Raw genomic sequence first — 21,793 nt, 5'->3', positions numbered from 1 at the left:
TTCCACCAGCATTTTGTGATTCTTGCTATTTCACTTCATAGGGTATTTTTTCAAATTGAATAATGACAATAATGGCATTAAAACATAGTTATGCTATTGTACTAATATATAATTACAATAGTTAACATTTATGGAGTGTTTCCTATGTGTTAGAAACTTTACAGCTATTATTTAATTTTAATTAGGGCTGTATAATTATATAAATTTGAAAGGTATTTCCTTTTCCTATATTACTGCCATTTCACCTTGAAAAATTTTGTCAGCCATTAAGCTTTGTGAAAGTATATTCAGGCATCTTCTCATATAGAGATGAAGTAAAAATAAATTTAATGAAGCAGTGTAAGTAAATCATACTAGTTTAGTATTTCTGGTTTCTTTAGATATTCTTGTTAGAATTCACCAGAAAAGGTGTGTGGGAAACTTTAAGCATCTATCATATAAAAAAAACTGAGAAAATATGGATACCCAACTATAATGAAATTCTCCTTGTACTCTACAATAGTGGACTTGTTAGAAAGCTGATCTATGTATTGATAAAATGATGTTGCTTCATAGATCAAATTAGCCTAATGTTTTTTGGTAAGATCTAATTTCTATAGCTTTTTTGCCATAGATAACACTTACGCATCGATAATTTCATTTAACCCTTGTGCTAGCCTTATGAGGTATGTTTATTCTTGTGTTCTAGAGAAGCAACCTGAGTTCCACGAATATTAGCTTTAAAAAAAATTATTTAAAAAAAAAAAAAGAGAGTGAGCATGGGGGGGAGGGGCAGGAGGAGAGGGAGAGTCTCCAAGCAGACTCCGTACCAAGCGTGGCGCCTGATGTGGGTAGGGCCCGATCTCATGACCCCGAGACCATGACCCAAGCCAAAACCAAGAGCTGGACGCTTAACTGACTGTCTCCCAGGCTCCCCAAGAATATTAGCTTTTAAGTGAAGTTACTTAATAACTGAAGTCTTACAAGTGATAGCCCTGGCGTTTAAACCCAGGGTTGTCTAACCTTTGTCTGGTCTCCTTACCACTTTACTTCAGCCACCTTAAAGTTTGAGCATAGAAATGAGGGGAAGGTAATATGAAACTCCAGACATCTCATAGTAGTGGCTAGAAAGACTATGAAGGGGAAGAAAGCACTTATTTCCTTGCTTACTTCCTCCTTTCCAGGAAAAAAAAAGTGAGTGACTTGGAAACATCAGCAATGTAGCTGATTTTATCGTAACAGCATTTATAGACTGGCAGCCTGTATGCCTAAAAAGGCCCACATTTTGTGTGAGCTGTATGGGTGTTTCTTAAAATTTGAGTTTTAAAGCTTTCAGATGGAGCTCAGTGTGGTCAATTTTCCCCAGTCCCTACCACTCCCTATTGTCCCATGCTCCTTCACATTAAGTACCTGCCTGGCCTGTGGAGGCACTGACCTTTGTGACCCCGTATTAGTTACTGTAATTATGTCTTCCCAGAAGCTACTGGCTTCACCTTTTGCTTATGCTCTATTTTTCCTCCTTATACGTCTCAGAAGAAAAATAAATTTGGGAAGGGAAATAGGAAGTGATGTGAACAGGGGTTGAAATTTTACATAATGTGACCAGGAGGGGCCTCACTGAGGAAGTGAGATCTGTTTCAAGACCTGCAAAGAGTGAGAGCATGTGAACCCATCTGGAGGAAGAGTGCTCCAAGCAGAGGGAACAGCGAGTGCAAAGGCCCTTCGGTGGGAGCATGACTGGCATATTTGAGGGACCATGGGGCATCTGCGTGGCTGAAATGGAGAGACCAAGGGAGAGAGCCATAGGAGGACAAGGTTAGAGAGGTGAGGAGGGAAGGAGGTAGTACACTGATGAGGGCCGTGGACACCCCTGCAGGGACTTGGCTTATACTCTGAGTAAGGTGAAAGCCACTGAGAGTGTTGCACAGAGTGGCACCATCTGCCCCATGTTTTCAGACCATCACTTCAGCTGCTGTGTTGATAGTGGCCCTCACATGGGCACAGGCTGAAGCGGAGAGACCAGGTAAGATGCTGTTGCCGTAACGTAGGTGACAAAGGATGGCAGCTTGTACCAGTGGAGGTAGAAAGACGTCGTCTGCTTCTGGATAGGTTTTTTGAAGGTAGAGACTTAGAAGTTGCTGACAGGTACAGTGTGGGTGTGAGTATAGAAAAGTCAAGGCTTTTGGTCTGAGGAACTGGAAGAATGGAGTTGCCATCAACAAAATACTGCAGTCTGGAAATGGGAGATTTCTCTTATCCTTTTGTTGTAGGAGAAGGATGTGGAAAGCAGAGGGAGAACAGGTTGTGTCTTAGGAAAAGACTTAGGGAAGAAAAACCATACACGGGAAATGCTGTTCGAACAAAAAGTATGGGAGGTCTGTGTGACCACAGGAGCAAAGAAAATAGCCAAAGTGGATGGGGATGGTCTTTCTAGACCAGTAATACCACTCATATACATATTTTCACTACTTTCCTAACGAGGAGAGTACATTGACCCTCCTTCTGGGGATATGGAATACCAGATATGTAAATGTAAGGATATAGATTCCTTTTTTTTTTTTTTAAGATTTTATTTATTTATTTGAGAGAGAGACCAAACAAGAAGAGAGCACGAGAGGCAGGGAGGGGCAGAGGGAGAGGGAGAAGCTCAATGCCAGGACCCCAAGATCATGACCTGAGCCGAAGGCAGATGCTTAACCAGCTGAGTCACCCAGGCGCCCCAGCATTTAGTTTTCCACAGAGTCATAACTCTTGTCATCTTTCCCTACACTGTGAATGCTTTCTCCCTTCAGGCTTCATGGAGTATTATATGGTAGTAGAAAAATTATGGCTTGCATTTATTTTTAAATTTTTATTGAAGCAAAATATTCATATAACATAAAATCAACCATTTTAAAGTGAACAACACAGTAATATTTAGTACATTCACAATGTTTTGCAACTAACACCTCTGTCTAGTTCGAAAACATTTTCATCACCCAAAAGGGTGATGAAGCCTATTAAGCAGTCACTCCCCATTCCTCTCTTCCATCAGCCCCTGGCAACCACCGGTGTGCTTTCTGTCTTTATGGACTAACCTGTTCTGGGTATTTCAGATGAATGGAATCATACATTATGTGACCTTTTGTGTCTGTCTTCTTTCACTTAGCATACGTTTTTTGAGATTCATCCACATAGCATGTATCCATACTTCATTGTCTTTTAAGAGGGCTGAATGATATTCCATTGTATGGATATACCATATTTTATCTATGCAACCACTGATGGACATTTAGGTTGCTTTCACCTTTTGACTACTGGAATAATGCTGCTGTGAACATCTGTGTACACATACTGGCCTGAGTACTTGTTTTCAACTCTTTGGAGTACATACTTGGGAGTGGAATTGCTGGTAATTCTGTTTCCATAGCCGCTGAACCATTTGTAAACCCCCATTGACACAAGAGTTCTAATTTCTCCACATCTTCACCAACACTTGTTATTTTCAGGTTTAAAAAATAAATTATTGCCATCTTAATGTGTGTAAAGTACTATCTTTTTGTGGTTTTGATTTGCATTCCCCTAATGACTAATGATGTTGAGCATCTTTTCATGTGCTTGTCGGACCTCGTATATGGCTTACATATGTTTTATGGTGTCGTTCATGTATGTTGCTCAGTGCTAGCATACCAGAACTATCAGGAAATATGTTGAATTTTGAAAGATAAAACCAGTAATTCACTCCTGCACACTTTTTTCTCTAGATATAATCGAAACACATCACTATATGAGTTTAAAGTGTACAACATAATGGCTTGATTTACATATACTGTAAAATGATTACCACAATAAGTTTAGTTAGCATCTATTGTCTCTTATAGATGCAGTTTTTAAAAAACAAATTTTCCGGGCGCCTGGGTGGCTCAGTTGGTTAAGCGACTGCCTTCGGCTCAGGTCATGATCCTGGAGTCCCGGGATCGAGTCCCACATTGGGCTCCCTGCTCAGCAGGGAGTCTGCTTCTCCCTCTGACCCTCTTCCCTCTCATGCTCTCTGTCTCTCATTCTCTCTCTCTCAAATAAATACTTTAAAAAAAATAAAAAAATAAAAAATTTTCCTTGTGATGAAAACCCTCAGGATCTTTTATCTTAATAGCTTTTCATGTATATCATATAATAGTAACTATAGTCATCATATTTAACATTATATTCCTAGTACTTGTTTATTCTATAACTGGAAGTTTGTACCTTTTAATCCCCTTCCTCCAGTTCTCCCCACCCATTGCCTCTGGTAACCATGAATCTGCTTTCTTTCCTTTTTTTTTTTTTTTTTTTTTAATTCAATTGCTGAGAATATAAGTGACCATTGTTTCATGTGCCTTTTGGCTGTTTGTGTATCTTCTTGGAAGAATGTTTATTCAGGGTTTTAGTCCATTTATAATTGGATTATTTGTTTCTGTTTTTCTGCTATTTAGTTGTAGGAGTTCTTTATATATTTATATCTTAACCCCTTATCAGATAAACGGTTTGCAAATATTTCTTTCCCATTCTGTAGGTTGTCTTCTCAGTTTGTTGATTGTTTATTTTGCTGGGAAGGACTTTATAGTTTGACACAGTCCTACTTGTTTATCTTTTTGTTGCTTGTAACTTAGGTGTCATATCCAGAAAATCATTGCCAAGACCTAGGTCAAGGAGCTTGTTTCCCACGTTTTTTCCCTAGGAGTTTTGTGGTTTCATGTCTTATGTTTGTCTTTAATCCATTTTGAGTTAATTTTTGTGAGTAGTGTAAGAACAGGGTCTTGCTTCTTTCTTTTACATGTGAATATTCAAACTTCCCAGCACCATTTTATTGACATGACTGTCTTTTTCTCTATTGAGTATTCTTGGCTCCATTGTCAAATATTACTTGACCAGATATGCTTGGGTTTATTTCTTGGGTCTCAATTGTGTTCCATGATATTTTTGTCTGTTTTTATGCCAGTACCATGCTGTTTTGATTACTGTAGTTTACTGAAATCAGGAAGTGTGATGCCTCCTGCTTTGTTGTTCTTTCTCAGGATTGTTTTGGCCCTTTGAGGTCTTTTGTGGTTCCATATAAATTTTAGGATTGTTTTCTCTACTTCTATAAAAAATGCCATTGGAATCTTGATAGGTATTGCACTGAATCTATAGATAGCTTTTGGTAGTACTGACATTTTAACAACAATATTAAGTCCTGATCCATGAACATGGGATATCTTTCCATTTATTTATGTCCTCTCAATTTCTTTCATCAGTGTCTTACAGTTTTCTTATAGTTTTCAGAGTAGAGATCTTTCACCTCTGGTTAAGTTTATTCCTAAGTATTTTATTGTTTTTGATGCTTTTGTAAATGGGATTATTTTATTTCTTTGTCAGATAACTCAGTGTATAGAAATACTACTTATTTTTGTGTATTAATTTTATATCCTGCAACTTTACCAAATTCATTTATTGAATCTAACAGCTTTCTAGTTGAGTCTTCAGGATTTTCTGTTTATAAAATCACATCATCTGTAAATAGAGACAGGTTTATTTCTTCCTTTCCAATTCTGATGCCTTTTGTTTTTCTTGACTGACTGCTCTGGCAAGGACTTCCAGTACTATGTTGAGTAGGAGTGGTGAGAGTGGGCAACTTTGTCTTGTTCCTGATCTTAGAGGAAAGGCATTGAACCTTTAATCATTGAGTATGATGTTAGCTGTGGGCTTATCATACATGATCTTTATTATGTTGAGGTATATTCCTTCAGTACCTAATTTGTTAAGAGTTTTTATCATAGGTGGATGTCGAATTTTGTCAAATGCTTTTCTGCAGCTATTGAAATGATCATAGGATTTCTTTTTCCATTCTATTAATGTAATGTATCATGGATTGATTTGCATCCCAGGTTGAACTACCCTTATATCCCAGGTGTAAGTCCCAGTTGATCATGAGGAAGGACCCTTTCAATGTGTGCTGCTGAATTTGGTTTGCTATTATTTTACTAAGAATTTTTGTATCTATATTCATCAGGGACATTAGTCTGTAATTTGCTGGTAGGGTCCTTTTCTGCTTTGTTATCAGGGCAATGCCAGCTTTATAAAAGGAAACATTACAACTCATACCACAGAAATACAAAGGATCAAAGGAGACTATTCTGTCTCATGTAAGAATAGCTACCCTGCTTTCTTTTTGTTACCATTTGCTTGAAATATCTTTTTGCATCCTTTCACTCTCAGGCTATGTTGTCTTTAATGCTAAAGTTAGCCTCCTATAGGCAGCATATTGTTGGATTTTTTTTAATCCATTCAGCCATTCTGTGTCTTTTGATTGGAGAATTTAATCTGTTTACGTTTAAAGTAATTATTGCTGAGTAAGGGCTTACTGTTGCCATGTTGTTCATTGTTCCTTTTTTCTTATCCTGTGGTTTTTTTTTTTTTAATGTTTTAGTGTCTTGTGGTATCAGTAGGCTTTCACTTCTTTATCATGTTCTTTTGTGTGACCACTACAGGTTTTTCCCTTGTGGTTACCATGAAGCTTTCATAAAATACTTTTTTTTTTTAAGATTTATTTATTTTAGAGTGAGTGTGTGTGGGGGATGGGGAGGAGCAAAGAGAGAATCCTGAAGCCGACTCCCCACTGATCACGGAGTCCAATGCAGGGCTGGATCCCAGGACCCTGAGGTCATAACCTGACCTGAAAACAAGGTTGGCCGCTTAATCAACTGAGCCACCCAGGTGCCCCACTTACATAAAATATCTTAAAATTATAACACCCTATTTGAAAATAATAACAACTTACCTTTAATAGAATTCCTAAGCTTTACACTTTGACTTCTGCTCTCGCTCACATTTTAGATTGTTATAATTTACATATTTTTTATTGTGTAACAACAGAACATTTTAGTTATGATTATTTTTACTGTTTTTTAACTTTTAAACTAAAGTTGTAAGTGAATTACATACCACCTTTACCATACTACACAATCTAATTTTGACTATATTTTACCATTACAGATGAGTTTTACACTGCCTTTTTAATTTTTATGTTAATCAGTATCCTTTTATTTCCACAAAAGAGCTCCCATTAGCATTTCTTGTAAGGCAGATCTGGTGGTGATGAGTTTCCTCAGCTTTTGTTTATTCTGGAAAGTTTTTATCCCTTCTTCATTTCTGAAGGACAGCTTCACTGGGTATAGCATTTTTATTTAACAGGTTGGTTGGTTTGTTTTCAGTAGCTTGAATATGTCATCCTATTCTCTTCTGGCCTGAAAGGTAGCTGTTGAAAATCCACCAAAAGTCTCATTTGGCTTCCCTTGTATGTAACTTCTCTCTGGTCTCTTGCTGCTGTTACAATTCCTTGTTTTTCACATCTGACAATTTAATTATGTGACTGGGTGTTGCCCTATTCAGGTTCAGCCTATTTGGCGGTTCTCAGGGTCTTTTGGGTCTGGATGTCTATTTCTCTCTCCAGGTTGGGGAAGTTTTCCACCATTGTTGCTTTTTAAAAAATTGAAGTATAGTTGACACGCAATGTGACATTAGTCACAGGTGTACAGCTGACATCTCTTTACATATTGCTATGGTGACCAAAAGTGTAGTTGTTCTTTATCACTATACAACACTATTACAACACTATTAACTATATTCCCTATGCTGTATGTACCTTTTATCTCTGTGACTTACTCCTTCCATAACTGGAAGCTTGTATCTCCCACTGTCCTTCACCCATTTTGCACAGCCTGCCCCGGCAGCCATCAGCTTGTTCTCTGTATTTATGGATCTGTTTCTGCTTTTGTTTTGTTTTTTATATTCCACATATAAGTGAAATCATCTTGTATCTGACTTTCTCTGACTTATTTCACTTAGCATAACACCCTCTAAGTCCATCTATGTTGTTTTAAGACTTCATTCTTTTTTATGGCTAGTTAATTTTCCATGGTGTATATACACACCATATCTTCATTATCCATTCATCTATCAGTGGACACTTGGGTTGCTTCCATATCTTGGCTATTGTAAATAATGCTGCAATACACATAGGGGATGCATGTATCTTTGCAAGTGAGTGTTTACATTTTCTTTGGGTAAATACTCAGTAGTGCAATTACTGGATCATATGGTATTTCTCTATTTCATTTTCTGAGGAACCTCCAGACTGTCTTCCACAGTGGCTGCACCAACTTACATTCCCACCAACCGTGCACGAGTTTTCCTTTTCTTCACAGCCTCACCATCACTTGTAATTTCTTGTCTTTTTGAGTCTAGCCATTTGACAGGTGTGAGGTTATCACTCTGACAGGTGATAAGCTCAGAGGTGAGGTTTTGATATCCATTTCCCTGATGATTAATGTTGAACATATTTTCATGTTTCTGTTCACTGCATGTCATCTTTGAAAAAATGTCTAGTCAGGTCCTCTGTCTAGTTTTTGTCATTGTTTTTTAGGTGTTATATAAGTTCTTTATATATTTTGTACATTAATATCTTCCCAGATGTATCATTTACACAGATATCTTCTCCTATTCCAGTAGGTTGCCTTTTCCTTTTGTTGGTGTCTTCCTTTTCCATTTTCATTTTGATAGAGACCTAATGGTTTATTTTTGCTTTTGTTTTCCTTGCCTCATAAGTCATACCTAGTAAAATGTTGCTAAGACATAGGAGTTTTATGCTTTCAGGTCTCACATTTAGTTTGTTAACCAATTTTGAGTTTATATCTGTGTATGGTGTAAGAAAGTGGTCCAGTGTTTCTTTTGCATGTCCAGTTTTCCCAGCACTGGGAAGAGACTGTTTTTCCCTGTTATGTATCTTGCCTCCTTTGTCATTGATTAATTGACCATATAAGTGTGGGTTTATTTCTGGGCTCTCTATTCTAGTCCATTGATCTATGTGTCTGTTTTTGTGCCAGATTACTACAGCTTTACAGTATATCTTGAAATCTGGAATTGTGATACCTCCAGCTTTGTTCTTTTTTCTTAAGATTGCTTTTGCTATTTGGGGTCTTTTGTGGTTCCATATAAATTTTAGGATTATTTGTTCTAGTTCTGTGAAAAAGACTGTTGGTATTTTGATAGAGATTGCATTGAATCTATAGATTGCTTTGGGTAGTATGGATATTTTAACAATATTCTTCCAATCCATGAGCATGTAATATCTGTCCATTTGTTAGTGTTGTGTTCAACTTCTTGTGTCAGTGTTTTATAGTTTTCAGAGTACAGGTATTTCACCTACTTGGTTAAGTTTACTCATAGGTATTTTATTCATTTTGGTGCAACTGTAAATGGTATTTAGCACACTTAGTAGATGGAATTGTGTTCTTTCTGCTATTTCATTATTAGTGAATAGCAACAACCAATATCTGTGTATTAATTTTGTATCCTGCAACTTTACTGAATTCATATATTACTTCTGGTTTTGGTGGAGCCTTTAGGGTTTTCTGTGGATAGTGTCATGTCATCTGTATATAGTGAAAGTTTTACTTCTTCCTTGCATTTCATTTCTTTTTCTTGTCTGATTGCTAGGGCTTCCAGCACTATATTGAAGAAGAGTGGTGAGAATGGACATCTTTCTCTTGTTCCTGTTCTTAGAGTACTCTCAGTTTTTTACCATTGAGTATAATGTTAGCTGTGGGTTTACATATATGGCTTTTACTATGTTGAGGTATGGTCCCTCAAACCCTACTTTACTGAGAATTTTTATCATGAATGCTGTTGTACTTTGTCAAATGCTTTTTCTGCATCTATTGAGATATGATTTTTATCCTTCATTTTCTTAATGTGCTATTTCACATTGATTTGTGAATACTGAATAAATCCTCAGAATAAATCCCACTTGATTGTGGTGAATGATGTTTTTAATGTATCGTTGAATGTGGTTTGCTAGTATTTTGTTGAGGATTTTTGGATCTGTATTCTTTAGAGTTATTGGCCTGTAGTTCTGTCGTTGTTTGTTTTGTTTTTTTTGTAGTGTCTGTCTGGGTTGGTGTCAGGATAATGCTGGCCTTGCAGAATGTATTTGGAAGCTTTCCTTCCTCTCCCATTTTTTTTTGAATAATTTGAGGAGAATGTGTATAAACTCTTCTTTAAATGTTTGGTAGAATTCACCTGTGAATCCGTCTGGTCCTGGGCTTTTGTTTGTCAGGAGTTTTTTTGATCATCAATTCCATTACTTGTAATTGGTCTGTTCATATTTTCTATTTCTGATTCATATTTTGAAGATTGTATGTTTCTAGGAAATTATCCATTTCTCCTATATTGTCTAATTTGTGGGCATACAATTTTGGTGGTTGTTTCTTACAATCTTTTGTATTCCTGTGGTGTCGGTTGTTACTTCTCATCTTTCATTTCGAATTTTATTTGGTTCCTCTCTTTTTTCTTAGTGAGTCTGGATAAAGGTTTATCAATTTTATCTTTTTGAAGAACCAGCTCTTGGTTTCACTGATTTTTTTTTCTGTTGTCTTTTGTTGGTTTTTGTCTCTATTTCACTTATTTGTGCTCTTTATTATTTCATTCCTTCAATTAACTGGAATTTGTTCTTTTTTTAGTTCCTTTAGGGATGAGGTTAGATTGAGATTTTTCTTGTTTCTTAAGGTAGGCCTGTATTGTTATAAATTTCCCCCTTAACAACTGCTTTTGCTGTGTCCCAAAGATTTTGAACTTTTGTGTTCTCATTTTAATTTGTCTCCATGTGTTTTTTAATTTCCTCTGTGATGTCCTCAGTGACCCATTGATCAACCTCCACATGCTTTTTTCCCCAGTTTTTTTTTCTTGTAATTTTTAGTTTCATACCTCTGTGGTTAGAAAAGATGCATGATGATTTCAATCTTCTTAAATTTATTGAGACTTGTTTGGTGGCTTAACGTGATCTGTTTCGTCTAATGTTCCATGTGTACTTGAAAGAAATGTATATTCTGTTCTGTATATATCTGTTTAGATCAGATGGACTTATGTGTTGTTCAAAGATATAATTTCCTTATTGATATTCTGCCTGGATAACCTATTCATTGATGTAAATGTGGTGTCAAAGTTCTGTACCATTATTTTATTATTGTCAGTTTCTCCCTTTGTGTCTGTTCATTTTTGCTTTATATATTAGGTGTTCCAACACTGGTTGCACATATATTTACAGTTGTTATATCCTCTTGTTGGATTGATCCCTTTACCATTTGTAATGTCCTTCTTTGTGTCATTAGAGATTTTAAAGTCTCTTTTGTCTGATACAAGTATTGCTACCCTGGCCTTTTTTTAACTTCCATTTGCATGGAAGTTTTTTTCCCATCATTTCACTTTCAGTCTTTATGTATCGTTAGGTCTGAAGTGTGTCTCTTGTAGGCTGCATATAAATGGATTGGGTTTTTGTTGTTGTTTTTATTATCCGTCCTACCACCTTATATCTTTTGATTGGAGCATTTTGACCATTTACATTTTGTTAAGTGATTTCTGGTTGTTTTTGTAGTTCTCCCTTTTTTCTCTTGTTCTCTCCCCTTGTGACTGATGACTTTCTTTAGTTTTATGGTTTCAATACCTTTCTCTTTATTTTTTGTGTATCCATATCAGGTTTTTTATTTGTGGTTACCATTAGGCTCATATATGACATCCTATATATATTAAGTTGATGGTCTCTTAAGTTTGAACATAGTCTAAAGGAACTTCATTTTTACTCCCCCCTCCACTTTTTTATGTATATGTTGTCATATTTTACAGCCTTTTATTTTGTGAGTTCCCTTATCTTTTAAGATATAATTGATTTTACTTGTCTTTTAATCTTTTTTTTTTTTTTTTAGCTTAGTATTTGTTCTACTTCCTTTATTGGATTTTTGCTTGTAGTTAGAAAATTGTTTTCTTTCATAATTTTCTACTTTCAACCATGGCCTTTTCTTTTCTACTTAAAAGTCCTTTAACATTTCTTATAAGGCCACTTTAGTGGTGATGACCTCCTTTAACTTTTGTTTTTCTGAGAACCTCTGTTTTTCCTTCAATTGTTCTGTTTTGTTTTTAATTTGAGAGAAAGAGAGAGCGAGCAGGGGCGGGACAGAGGGAGAGGGAGAGCATGGAGCCTGATGCAGGGCTCAATCCCACGACCCTGGAATCATGACCTGAGCCAAAACTAAGAGTTGGGCACTTAACTGACTGCACCACCCAGGCACCCCATATTTTTCCTTAAATTCTGAATGATAACCTTGCCAAGTAGAGTATTCTTGGTTGTAGGTTTTTTTTTCCTTTCAGCACTTTGCAGGCCAGGAGGGAGTGGCGTGATATAGTTACAGTTTCTGCTGAAAAATCAGCTGATGGCCTTATGGGGTTTCCCTTGTACTAGTTGTAACTTGTTGCTTCTTTCTTCTGGGTTTTAAAATTCTAGCTTTATCTTTAATCTTTGACATTTTAATTATTTTGTGTAGACCTCCTTGGGGTTCATCTTGTTTGCTTCCTGAACCTGGATGTCTGTTTCCCTCCACAGGTTAGGGAAGTTTTCAGCTTTTTTTCAAGTTTTCTGCCCCCTCTCTTTTTTCCAGCTGGAACCCTTATAATGTGATTGTATGTTTGCCTGATGTTGACCAAGAGATCCCTTTACCTGTCCTCACTTTTAAAAATCCTTTCTAATCCTGTCTTCCAGATCAGGGATATGTGCATTCTTCTGCATCTACTAGTTTGTTGTTGATTTTCTCTAGTGTATTTTTCATTTCAGTTATTGTATTCTTCAACTCTGGTCATTTTTTATATTTTTCATTTCTTTGGTTTAGTTTTGAGTTCACCAACTTTTTTCTCCAGGCCAGTGAGCATCTTTATGATCATTACTTTAAACTCATCAGGTAGATTGCTTATCTCCATTTCATTTAGTTCTTTTTCTGTGGTTCTGTCTTGTTATTCTGACTTTGTGTTTGTTTCTGTGAATTAGGTGGAACAGCTACTTCTTCCAAACACAAAGGAATGGTCTTGTGTATGGTCATCCCCTGTGTAAACTGTGTGTTCCTGGCTCTTTGGCTGGCTCAAGCTGTGACTGGTGTGGGCTGGGGTTCCAGGGCTCATTCTGCTGAGGGCACCCTGACAAAACTGTTAAAGCTGAAGTGGGTACAAGCCAGGGGGTCCTGGGGTACTCACATGGGGTGCACCCTGGTAGGTGGCTGGAACTGAGGCAGGTACTTAGCTGGGTGTTCTCAGGGTGCTTTCTACAGGGAGTGCTCTGGCTAGGGTTGCTGGACCTGAAGCAGGTATGAGTCAGGGTACCCTAGCAAGTCATCTGGAGCTGAAGTGCAATAGGCCTGAAGTGTTCCAAGGTACTTTGCTTCTGTGATACCTTGGTAAGGTACCTGGACCTATAGTGAGCACTGATTAGGCACAATGCAGTGTGTGCTGTGCTGGGGCCACTCTGGTTGGACAGTTGAAGGTGGTGTAGGCTAGGGTCCCATGATTCACTGAGGCAATAAGCTAGGGCTCCCAGCCCCTGCTCCTATCCATGCTATCAAGATGGAGGGAGACTGTAAAGTATGGTGGTCACCAGCCTCTCTCACCTGGAGAGAGTTCCAGCAGCTCTCCCGACATTTGGCAGCATTCTAGGGCTGGATCCTTTATATCCTTGCTGCTCTTTTAAACCACAGCTCTTTTTGTGTGCCCCAGGGCATGCAGTACTGGTCTGGTCTAGGTGCCCAGAGCTCGCTGGGGTGGCAGCCTGGTTATTCTATCCAGACCCTGTTCCCACCTGTGCTATCAAGGTGGAGGGGGAATGTAAACCATGGTGCTTGCCAGTCCCTCTGACCCAAAGAGAGTTCCAGCAGTTCTGCTGCCATCTGGCAGAGTTCTAGGGCTTAATCTTTTATATTCTAGTTACTCTTTTAACCACAGCTTGTTTTCTGTGCTCCAGAGCAATGAATCCACATACAGTCCCTCAGTACTATCCCTCCCCTGTGCAGTTTGCAGCATCAGGGATAGGGGTCTCCTTCATTACAGTGTCTCCACCTCTCGCCCTTCTCTGTGTTCTGTCATGTTGTACAGAAGCTGCTACTTCAGCCCTCAGGTCTTCAGGAGGAACTGCACTATAATTAGCTGTGGATTTGGTGTGTATGTGGAGGAAGTGTGTTCAAGGTCTTCCTGTATTGCTATCTTAGACCAGAAGCCCAGCCATTGTTGCTTTAAATGTACTTTCTACCCTTTTCTCTTTTCCTTCTTGAATTTCCATAATGCTGATATTGTTTCTTTCATTGTGTCCCATAAGTTCTATAGGCTGTGACCTCACTCTTTTTCATTTTTTCCTTTTTGTTTTTCTGACTGGATAATTTGTGTAGTCATCGAGGTTGCTGATTTTTTCTCATGCGTAGTCAGGTGTACTTTTGACGCACTCATATTGAATTCTTCAGTTATTGTCTTTTCCAGCTCTAGAATTTTATTTTTTTTGATAGTTTGTTTCTTTGTTGAACTTCTCATTTTATTTTTCATTTTCCTCATTTTGTTTAGCCACCTATGTGTTTTTGTAGTTCACTAAACTTAAGAGGGTTATTTTGAATTCTTTGACAGTTCACAGATCTCCGTTTCTCTAGGGTTAGTAATTAGTGCCTTAATTAGTTTGCTTTGGTGTGGTCATATTTACCTGACTTATTGTGATGATTGATCACCAGTGAACTACTTTGGTATCTGCAAGTGGTAAGTGATCTCCTCTCCCAGACTTTGCAGGTTCATTTTGGCAGAGAGAGTTCAACAGCTCTGTTCGGGTTTCTGAACGTGTCTACTGGTAACATCTTTGGGCAGGTAGGCCTACTGTTAGGGGCTATTTTGGGGGCATGGCAAGTGTTTAAGCTCTGAGGTCAGGGGTGTGTGGGTGTGCCACTGACTGAGAACAGCTGGGTAGGACTGCTGGCTTGGTTTCCTTTCCAAGTGAGGCTGTAGGATGGGCACCACAGTTGCCTGGATTCTCTGGGTAGTCTTACTAGATGGTCACGACTGGGTGTTACACTCAGCAGTTAAAGTGGGGTTATGAATTAGCTGCCCTGCCCTGCCAGGGCAGCAAGACAGGACCCAGGGCCTGCATAGTTTGCTGTCTGGGGACCTGAATCGAGTAAGACTGTGCATTGCATAACCTGGGCAGGTGAGGCTACCAGTTTTGTTCTGCAGGCAAGGAAAGCCCCAGGGTGTGTGCTCTCTGGGAGAAGGGATACTGGATGGGCCATGCAATTTCTGATGCGTTCTGGTGAGGTTCCTTGGTTGGCGGGGCTGAAGCCTCTTCAGCAATGAGTGGGGCTATGGATTAGTTTCCCTGCCTGGACACAGCAGGAGAAGCAGCTCAGAGGCCAGTAAGGCTCTTTGTTGTCCTTACCCGAGCTGACTCATGCGACAGTTTTTCTGGCCAAACAGGACCCCTTGCTTTGCTCTGAAGGCAGTCAGCTCTATGCACCTACTCCTCAGCCTGAGAGTTGCCAAGTCATGTAGCTTACAGGTGTTCTCCCCGGCCCTTCCTGTCACGTAGGCCTAGGGACTACTTGCCACAGCCTCGAGCTCCAACTCCACCTCAACTCTTTTGCCTGGGAGGGCCCCCTTTAGGCAACTTTTAATTTTTCCCATCAGGCTTTCTGGTTGAGAGGGGCCAGGAGCCAGGCTCTACAGAGTGTGGGACTAGGACTCAGTTTTTCTGCCCAGGGAAGGGACAGACAAGGCTCCAGGGCTGATAAAACTCATCTGAGGACCCAAATCAAGCAGACCTGAACCCTGCTGCATTCCCAGGGGTCAGACGGTATCCCTGACTCGGTTCTGCAAATGAACAGAACCACTGTTCTACTTGGGCACAGCCGGTGTGCACTAGGTCTGCCCAGATCCAAGTGCTGCTTGTGGGAAGCCCCCTCCCTGCTCCTCTGTCCCAATCAGATTCCCAGTTTTTGAGCCCCACAGATTTCCCTATACTCACGAGGAGGCAAAGCCAGCTCCCTTGAAGCAACCCCCAATCCTGGATATCACCCCTGGGCTCTTGGAAGACTTCCAAGTATGGTGTCGGTCACTAGCCAGGGACGGGGCATTATGGTCAGCATGTAGCCATGACTCTACCCTTCTGGTGTGGTCTCTCTTGTTCTCCGTGGTGGCATCTTGGTGATATCACTTCTTGCACGTCTTAGAAATCCTGAAATGTAGTAGTTAAAAGCTGGTTCCTAGTTAATGCACCTGGCTACCACTTTATCACATTGTAGATCCACCCTGAGGCACATGGCTTTGATAGAGCCAGACCTTTATTTCCCACTAGGAACCCAAGGCTCCAAATGAGGAGAGCTGGCCTTAGGCAACTCCGTTTGCCATCTGTTAACACGAAGAGCTGAGAAATCGCTCTCCCCTGATAAACTTTAAGAAATAACATGCATGCCCTTTGACAAAGCAATTTTCAGATAGCTCTCTGTGGCAAATGAACTCAAAACAAGAGGGTAAAAAAAGCTTTTATATATAAAGATATCTCCTAGTATCTTTATTTTTTTTACAACTGCAAAGCAATCTAAATGCTTGCCAATAGGCAACTAACTTATTGTGTGAGTGGAGAATGTCTTAAGTTAAAATGTTAAATGAAGGGAGCAAGATGCAAGTTTGTACATACATGATTGCAGTTATATATATAATTGCAGTTCTATAAAACTAGAAACCACTAACTTGTGCCTGGAATGAAGACTAGAATATATAAAAAGTAGGCTATCCTTGAACAGATTCTATAATGTGTCATCCAATGAAGTATTACAGTAAATGTTGACTTCTAAAAGACACCACTCAAAATTACAATAGTGGTTTATTGTCCTCTTATGCTTGCAGACCTGACCAAAGTTGGTGGTTTGCAGACCATAATTGTGCCTATAAATACTGTAAATATTGCCAACCATTTGAGATGTGTTGTTTATTTTGGGTTTAGCATGTTGACCTTAGAGTCTTGTACTAAAATGACCTTGTTAAAAGGATTCCACAAAATAATTTCATGGATTCCTTGATTTCCTTTTTTTTGTTCTGTTTTGTTAGTTTCCATCTACAGATCTTCATGGGGGAGGATTAAAAACAACCTGAAATATAAAGTTAAGGGAAAAAAAAAATGTCTCTTTACAGGTATTCCATTACCCAAAGAAGACATTTCTGCCCCTGTGATCTCTAGCTCACCAGTGAAGGAAGCCCGGGAGTACGAAAATCCCCCAAGTGAAGAGGAAGAGAAAATGAGAGAAGAGCCCCTGACCATCTCTGAACTGGCCTACAGCCCAAGTGCCAGCCTGCTCCCCACCCCTGTGGATGATGACGAGATTGACATGCTCTTTGACTGTCCATCGAGGCTGGAGTTGGAAAGAGAAGACACAGATTCATTTGAGGAACTGGAAGCAGATGAACATGCCTTTCTGATGGCCGAAGAAGAAGAGCTGAAGGAGGCTCGCCAAGCTTTGTCGTGGAGCTATGACATTCTGAGCGGCCATATTCGGGTGAACCCACTGGTCAAGAGTTTTTCCAGGCTCCTGGTGGTGGGCCTGGGGCTGCTGCTCTTTGTATTCCCCCTGCTCCTCCTCCTTTTGGAGTCAGGTATTGATCTCTCCTTCTTATGTGAAATCCGCCAGACGCCAGAGTTTGAGCAGTTTCACTATGAATACTACTGCCCTCTAAAGGAGTGGGTGGCTGGCAAAGTAAACCTCATTCTCTACATGCTGGGTTGCTCATAAAATCCGTATCTTATATGACTAAGGGCTATATTCAATACTAGTGATTAGTTTTTTTTTTTTTTTTTAAGCAAATGCCTGGTTCTGAATGGTCACAGGGCCATGACCAGGTGTTCCTTACTCATAACTGATTACTGAAAACTAAGTTAGCTTTCCATAATTCACTGCAGTTAAATAAGTTCAAGTCAAATACAGTTATTTTAGTTACAGGTCAGGAGGATGGCCTTTAAATAACCAAAAATATGTTTATTTTTTATTATACTACAGACATTATCTATTATATCATAATACATTGAGCTGAATTAGATTTCCCCTTTTTTTAATAGTTAGCACCATTATAAGGTTCAGAACCAGAATTTTAGTAACAACCCAAGAGAAAGTTTTTGAATATAATCCTTAGTGAAAACAACATCCTCTAACCGATGCCTATACAACTAAATTTATGCTGGGCTTTTGTTTTCTGTTTTTTTAAAAATATTTTTATGTGTTCAAAATATTTTGGTAAATTTTTAGCAAAAAAAGAAGCCTCCTGGAGTTATTTAAGTGTACAGATTGTAAGACTAATGCACAAAGGGTATGTCAGGAATTTTTTAATGTTTTGGCACTGGTTTGTTTTTTACAATATTTTTGGCTGAACCAATGGCATAATTTGTTGTTACCTGTGTATGAGATAGAGAAAATAGGTAGAAAGACACTGTAGTAAGTAAGCTCTTGAAATGGATGATGAAACTGGAGGATGTAAAAACAGAGAAGACTCAAGTGGACACAGGGTGGTCCATTTTTTTCCAAAGTATTTGGACAAGATGACTTACTACCTTCATTTGCATTCCGTCCATATATTTTGGTTGGGGAAGCAGAACATTTTTAAAAGGGAGTGAAATTTTAAAGGAAAAAAGTTAAGTTACACTAGTTCATTGCATATTATTGTACATTAAACCCAAGAGTAGAAGCAGATGGGCATTGGGCAAGTAGCGAAATGGTTCTGGTGAGGCTGGTATGCAAGGGGTGGTAGGCAAACCATCTTTTATGAAAGTGGTGGTGATGCATGGCATTGGATGATGTAAAGAATGTGCACGTGCTGTCCGAGTTGACATAAATATGTTGAAGTGGATGTGAATAAAGGTGGAGAAACCTTAAGGCATATTTTTTGGGTCCCTCATGCCATTCATTGATTCGATGGAAGGAATTTCAAAAGAAGTGTGTGTAAGAGAGAGGATATGAAAAGAATGGAGTTTGGCTTTTTGATAAATGCTGATGATCTTCCTTTGTGGTGGCCATTATCCTCTTTTCCTTTCCTGGTTTTCTTAAGATCTTAACTCGTTTCTAATTAGGGCTTCCATTAAGAAAGTGGAAGGGACTCATTAGAGGATCTAGCATTTCAGTATAGGTGAAATAGTAAAAGGGCTCTCTAACCAGATAGCAGAGGGAACAAATGTTCTAGTACCTTCCTTCATACCATAAGCTCCACCACAGAAAGAAAGGCTCTGATGCTTCCCCAGGCAAAGTACTTACCAATACTGTGATATAACAGAAGGAGAAAGAAAAGAGTATGGAGCTCAGGGCATAGTGCATTGGAATTTCTCCATGGACTGAGAATATTCTATTGCCTTCATTAACAAAGAGATTGGGCGCCTGTATTCTCTCATTTACTGTAATAGACGCTCCAACTCTATCATTAGCATCATTTCTAAATTGGCCATTCATGGGAGCTCTGAGTGCTCGATTAGACATTTAAGTTTGAACATAAGTTTTAAAAGTTAGCTTTAAAAGCCTTCAGTTGAACAAACTAGAATATACATTTGCTATTAAGTTTGTAAGGTGTTCTCTCCCATGTGCTTTTAGTGATTTATTTTGCTTTTTATTGAAGAATATTTAATACCTGAAATTTGATACCAACATAGAATATTTTCTATAGTTTATGTTGGAAGTTTTCAAATGGCCAGCTTTGAAATTGAACCCCTTTGTTATGACTTCCAAGTCTGATGTTCTGACAAAAGGGTACCCCAGTGTAGTCTGCACAGAATTAGTCCCCCTTGTAATCATGCTTCATATCATTTCCTTTGAAGTTCTAACCATAACCAACCTAGCCCCTGCCCTTTTAAAGTAATATTATTTTTTTAATTATGGAAATATATGGCCCATGATAAAACACTGAAAAATACTGACAGGATCAATACCACACAAAATCCAACCATGCGGATTTATAGTGGGGAGTAATCAATATATTTTAACATTTCCAGCTAACATCTCTTTTAGGCAAAAACGTCATTATTGAATAGAAAGGTTTTTAAGCGAAGGAGTTAACAGAATAGGGTCTGCTGAATTTAAGCAACAGCCACCAAACATAAAACTGGGATCCTAAGATGCCATTTTGTCACGATAGAATCAGTGTTTTAGAAATATCCACTTCAGTTTTGTTAGGAGAGAGTCGCCTGCTGCCTGAATCAAATGAGGAGAAAAGTGCTTCCAAAGATGGAGAGTATATAACATAGTGAGATACAGAATTCAAAGCAAGTGTGTGAGTATATGTATATTCCATATTATTGGTATAGGTGTGTTTAAATATGAATCTGTATATATGTGTGTATTTGTATACACACAACTGATATGCCTTTCAAACATAGTTGTGTTTATTTTTCCCCAATTGAGGAGTTTGTGACATGTTGTTCTTCCTTTTCCCTCTCAGATATCATGGGATAAAACCCACAGTCTCAAAGGTTTCAATTTTCCATGAAAACACCAGTGTGTACATTTGTGGTTATATATACACATATATATGGCAAATACATATACACACACAATCTTGTCTTTAGTGCTAATGCAAGTTGGATCATGAAAAAAATGTAGGTAAAGTATCGTGTATTTATGTCTGTGCTTGGAACATACTGTAAAATGTTATGTATTTGGAATATATTCTGTGGTTTGTCTAATATTTATAAAGACAACTCTGGGAAGAATTCAAAAGGTGATTTCATTGAAATACTAGAGATATGGGGGCCATGTTACCTGTGATTGGAGCCTTATCTTTGTATAGTAAAAATCTGCATTTCTATGTCAACATCCAGATTGTTTTATATGTTAATATGGTGGCAGGAATCCCTAATAAAAATACTCTGGGGAAAAATGTTTCTGCAATCATTTAGTTTTATTCAGGCTAATTTATGCAAATTTACTTTGTTGGAACTACAGAAAGGTACCATATAGGACCATGAATGAGGTCACCCTTGAATGGTGATAGTATGAAAAGAAAATCACAGGTAATGGATGGGATTAATCCTTTGCAGAAGTCACTCAGGCTAAAACCAGGGATATTGAGGGTACTGAAAATGGACCCAAACATAAAAGATAGCCATAGCATTAAGATAACTAGAGAAAGAGCAGAGCATGGAGGAAATAGATGAGAGGTGTTCTTCATTTTAGATAGAAGGAAGGAGTTCCCAAATGTTAAAAACTAGTAGGTCATCAGTTCTGGCAGAAAAGGCTGCTTTCCTGTGCCAGGGAGAGCTACATCAGACTCCACTCTCCCACACTTGCCATGAAACTTTGATCTGTTCATGGACCCTGGAAGAACCTTATTCTTCCACTCTTGTCTTTCCCTCCAAACAGCATGGCCTGAAAGGCCTACTGCTTTGGTTTATCACAAAGCTAACAACTCCATCCCTGACTGCTAACTCAGAAGGTGTTACTGCGAATGAAGCAAAAGGAGCCCTCTCTAACAGGAGGAACACCACGATGTCAAGCCAAATTGTACCTCAGCTGTGGTGGCCTCTTAAGTCTGTCAATCTCTGTTTTACTGAGCTATAATTGACATAAAATTGTATTAGTTTTAGGTATACAACATGATTAGGTATCTGTATGTGTTGTGAAATGATCGCATGAAAAGTTGAGTCAATATCCTTCACCTCACAGAATCACAAAATTTTTTTCTTATGATGAGAACTTTTAAGATCTACTCTCTTAGCAACTTTCAATACAATTACAGGATTGTTAACTAGAGTCCCCAATGTTGTATATTGCATCTCCAGCCAGAACTTATTAAAACTGCAAGTTTGTACCTTTTGATCACCTTCATCCATTTCACCCACCTTGCGGGGTAGGCTGTGGTGGAGTGGTCTGTCAAGTTCTTACTCAGCAGTCGTCAGAGGTCCAGGCTGTAGAGTACAGGCAAGAAAAATAATTCTGTGGTTATTATTCAG

The 21,793-nt window shown here is 38.7% G+C and overlaps 1 protein-coding gene across 1 annotated transcript in view; it reads left to right on the top strand.

The window, feature by feature from the left end:
• The window catches only part of FRMD3 (FERM domain containing 3), a 296,525-nt gene extending 278,889 nt beyond the window's left edge, over nucleotides 1-17,636 (top strand). Inside the window, exon 14 of the mRNA XM_028122279.2 lies at nucleotides 17,005-17,636. Within this exon, the coding sequence (XP_027978080.1) occupies nucleotides 17,005-17,600 (596 nt within the window). The 3' untranslated portion in view covers nucleotides 17,601-17,636. The remainder of the gene's footprint in view (nucleotides 1-17,004) is intronic.
• The last annotated feature ends 4,157 nt before the right edge of the window (nucleotides 17,637-21,793 follow it).

Source organism: Eumetopias jubatus, unplaced genomic scaffold (genome assembly GCF_037043125.1).
Source record: "Eumetopias jubatus isolate StellerSeaLion01/CBP00866 unplaced genomic scaffold, mEumJub1_p1.0 scaffold_15, whole genome shotgun sequence".
Classification (NCBI taxonomy): domain Eukaryota; kingdom Metazoa; phylum Chordata; class Mammalia; order Carnivora; family Otariidae; genus Eumetopias; species Eumetopias jubatus.
This window is presented reverse-complemented; position numbering and strand designations above follow the sequence as displayed.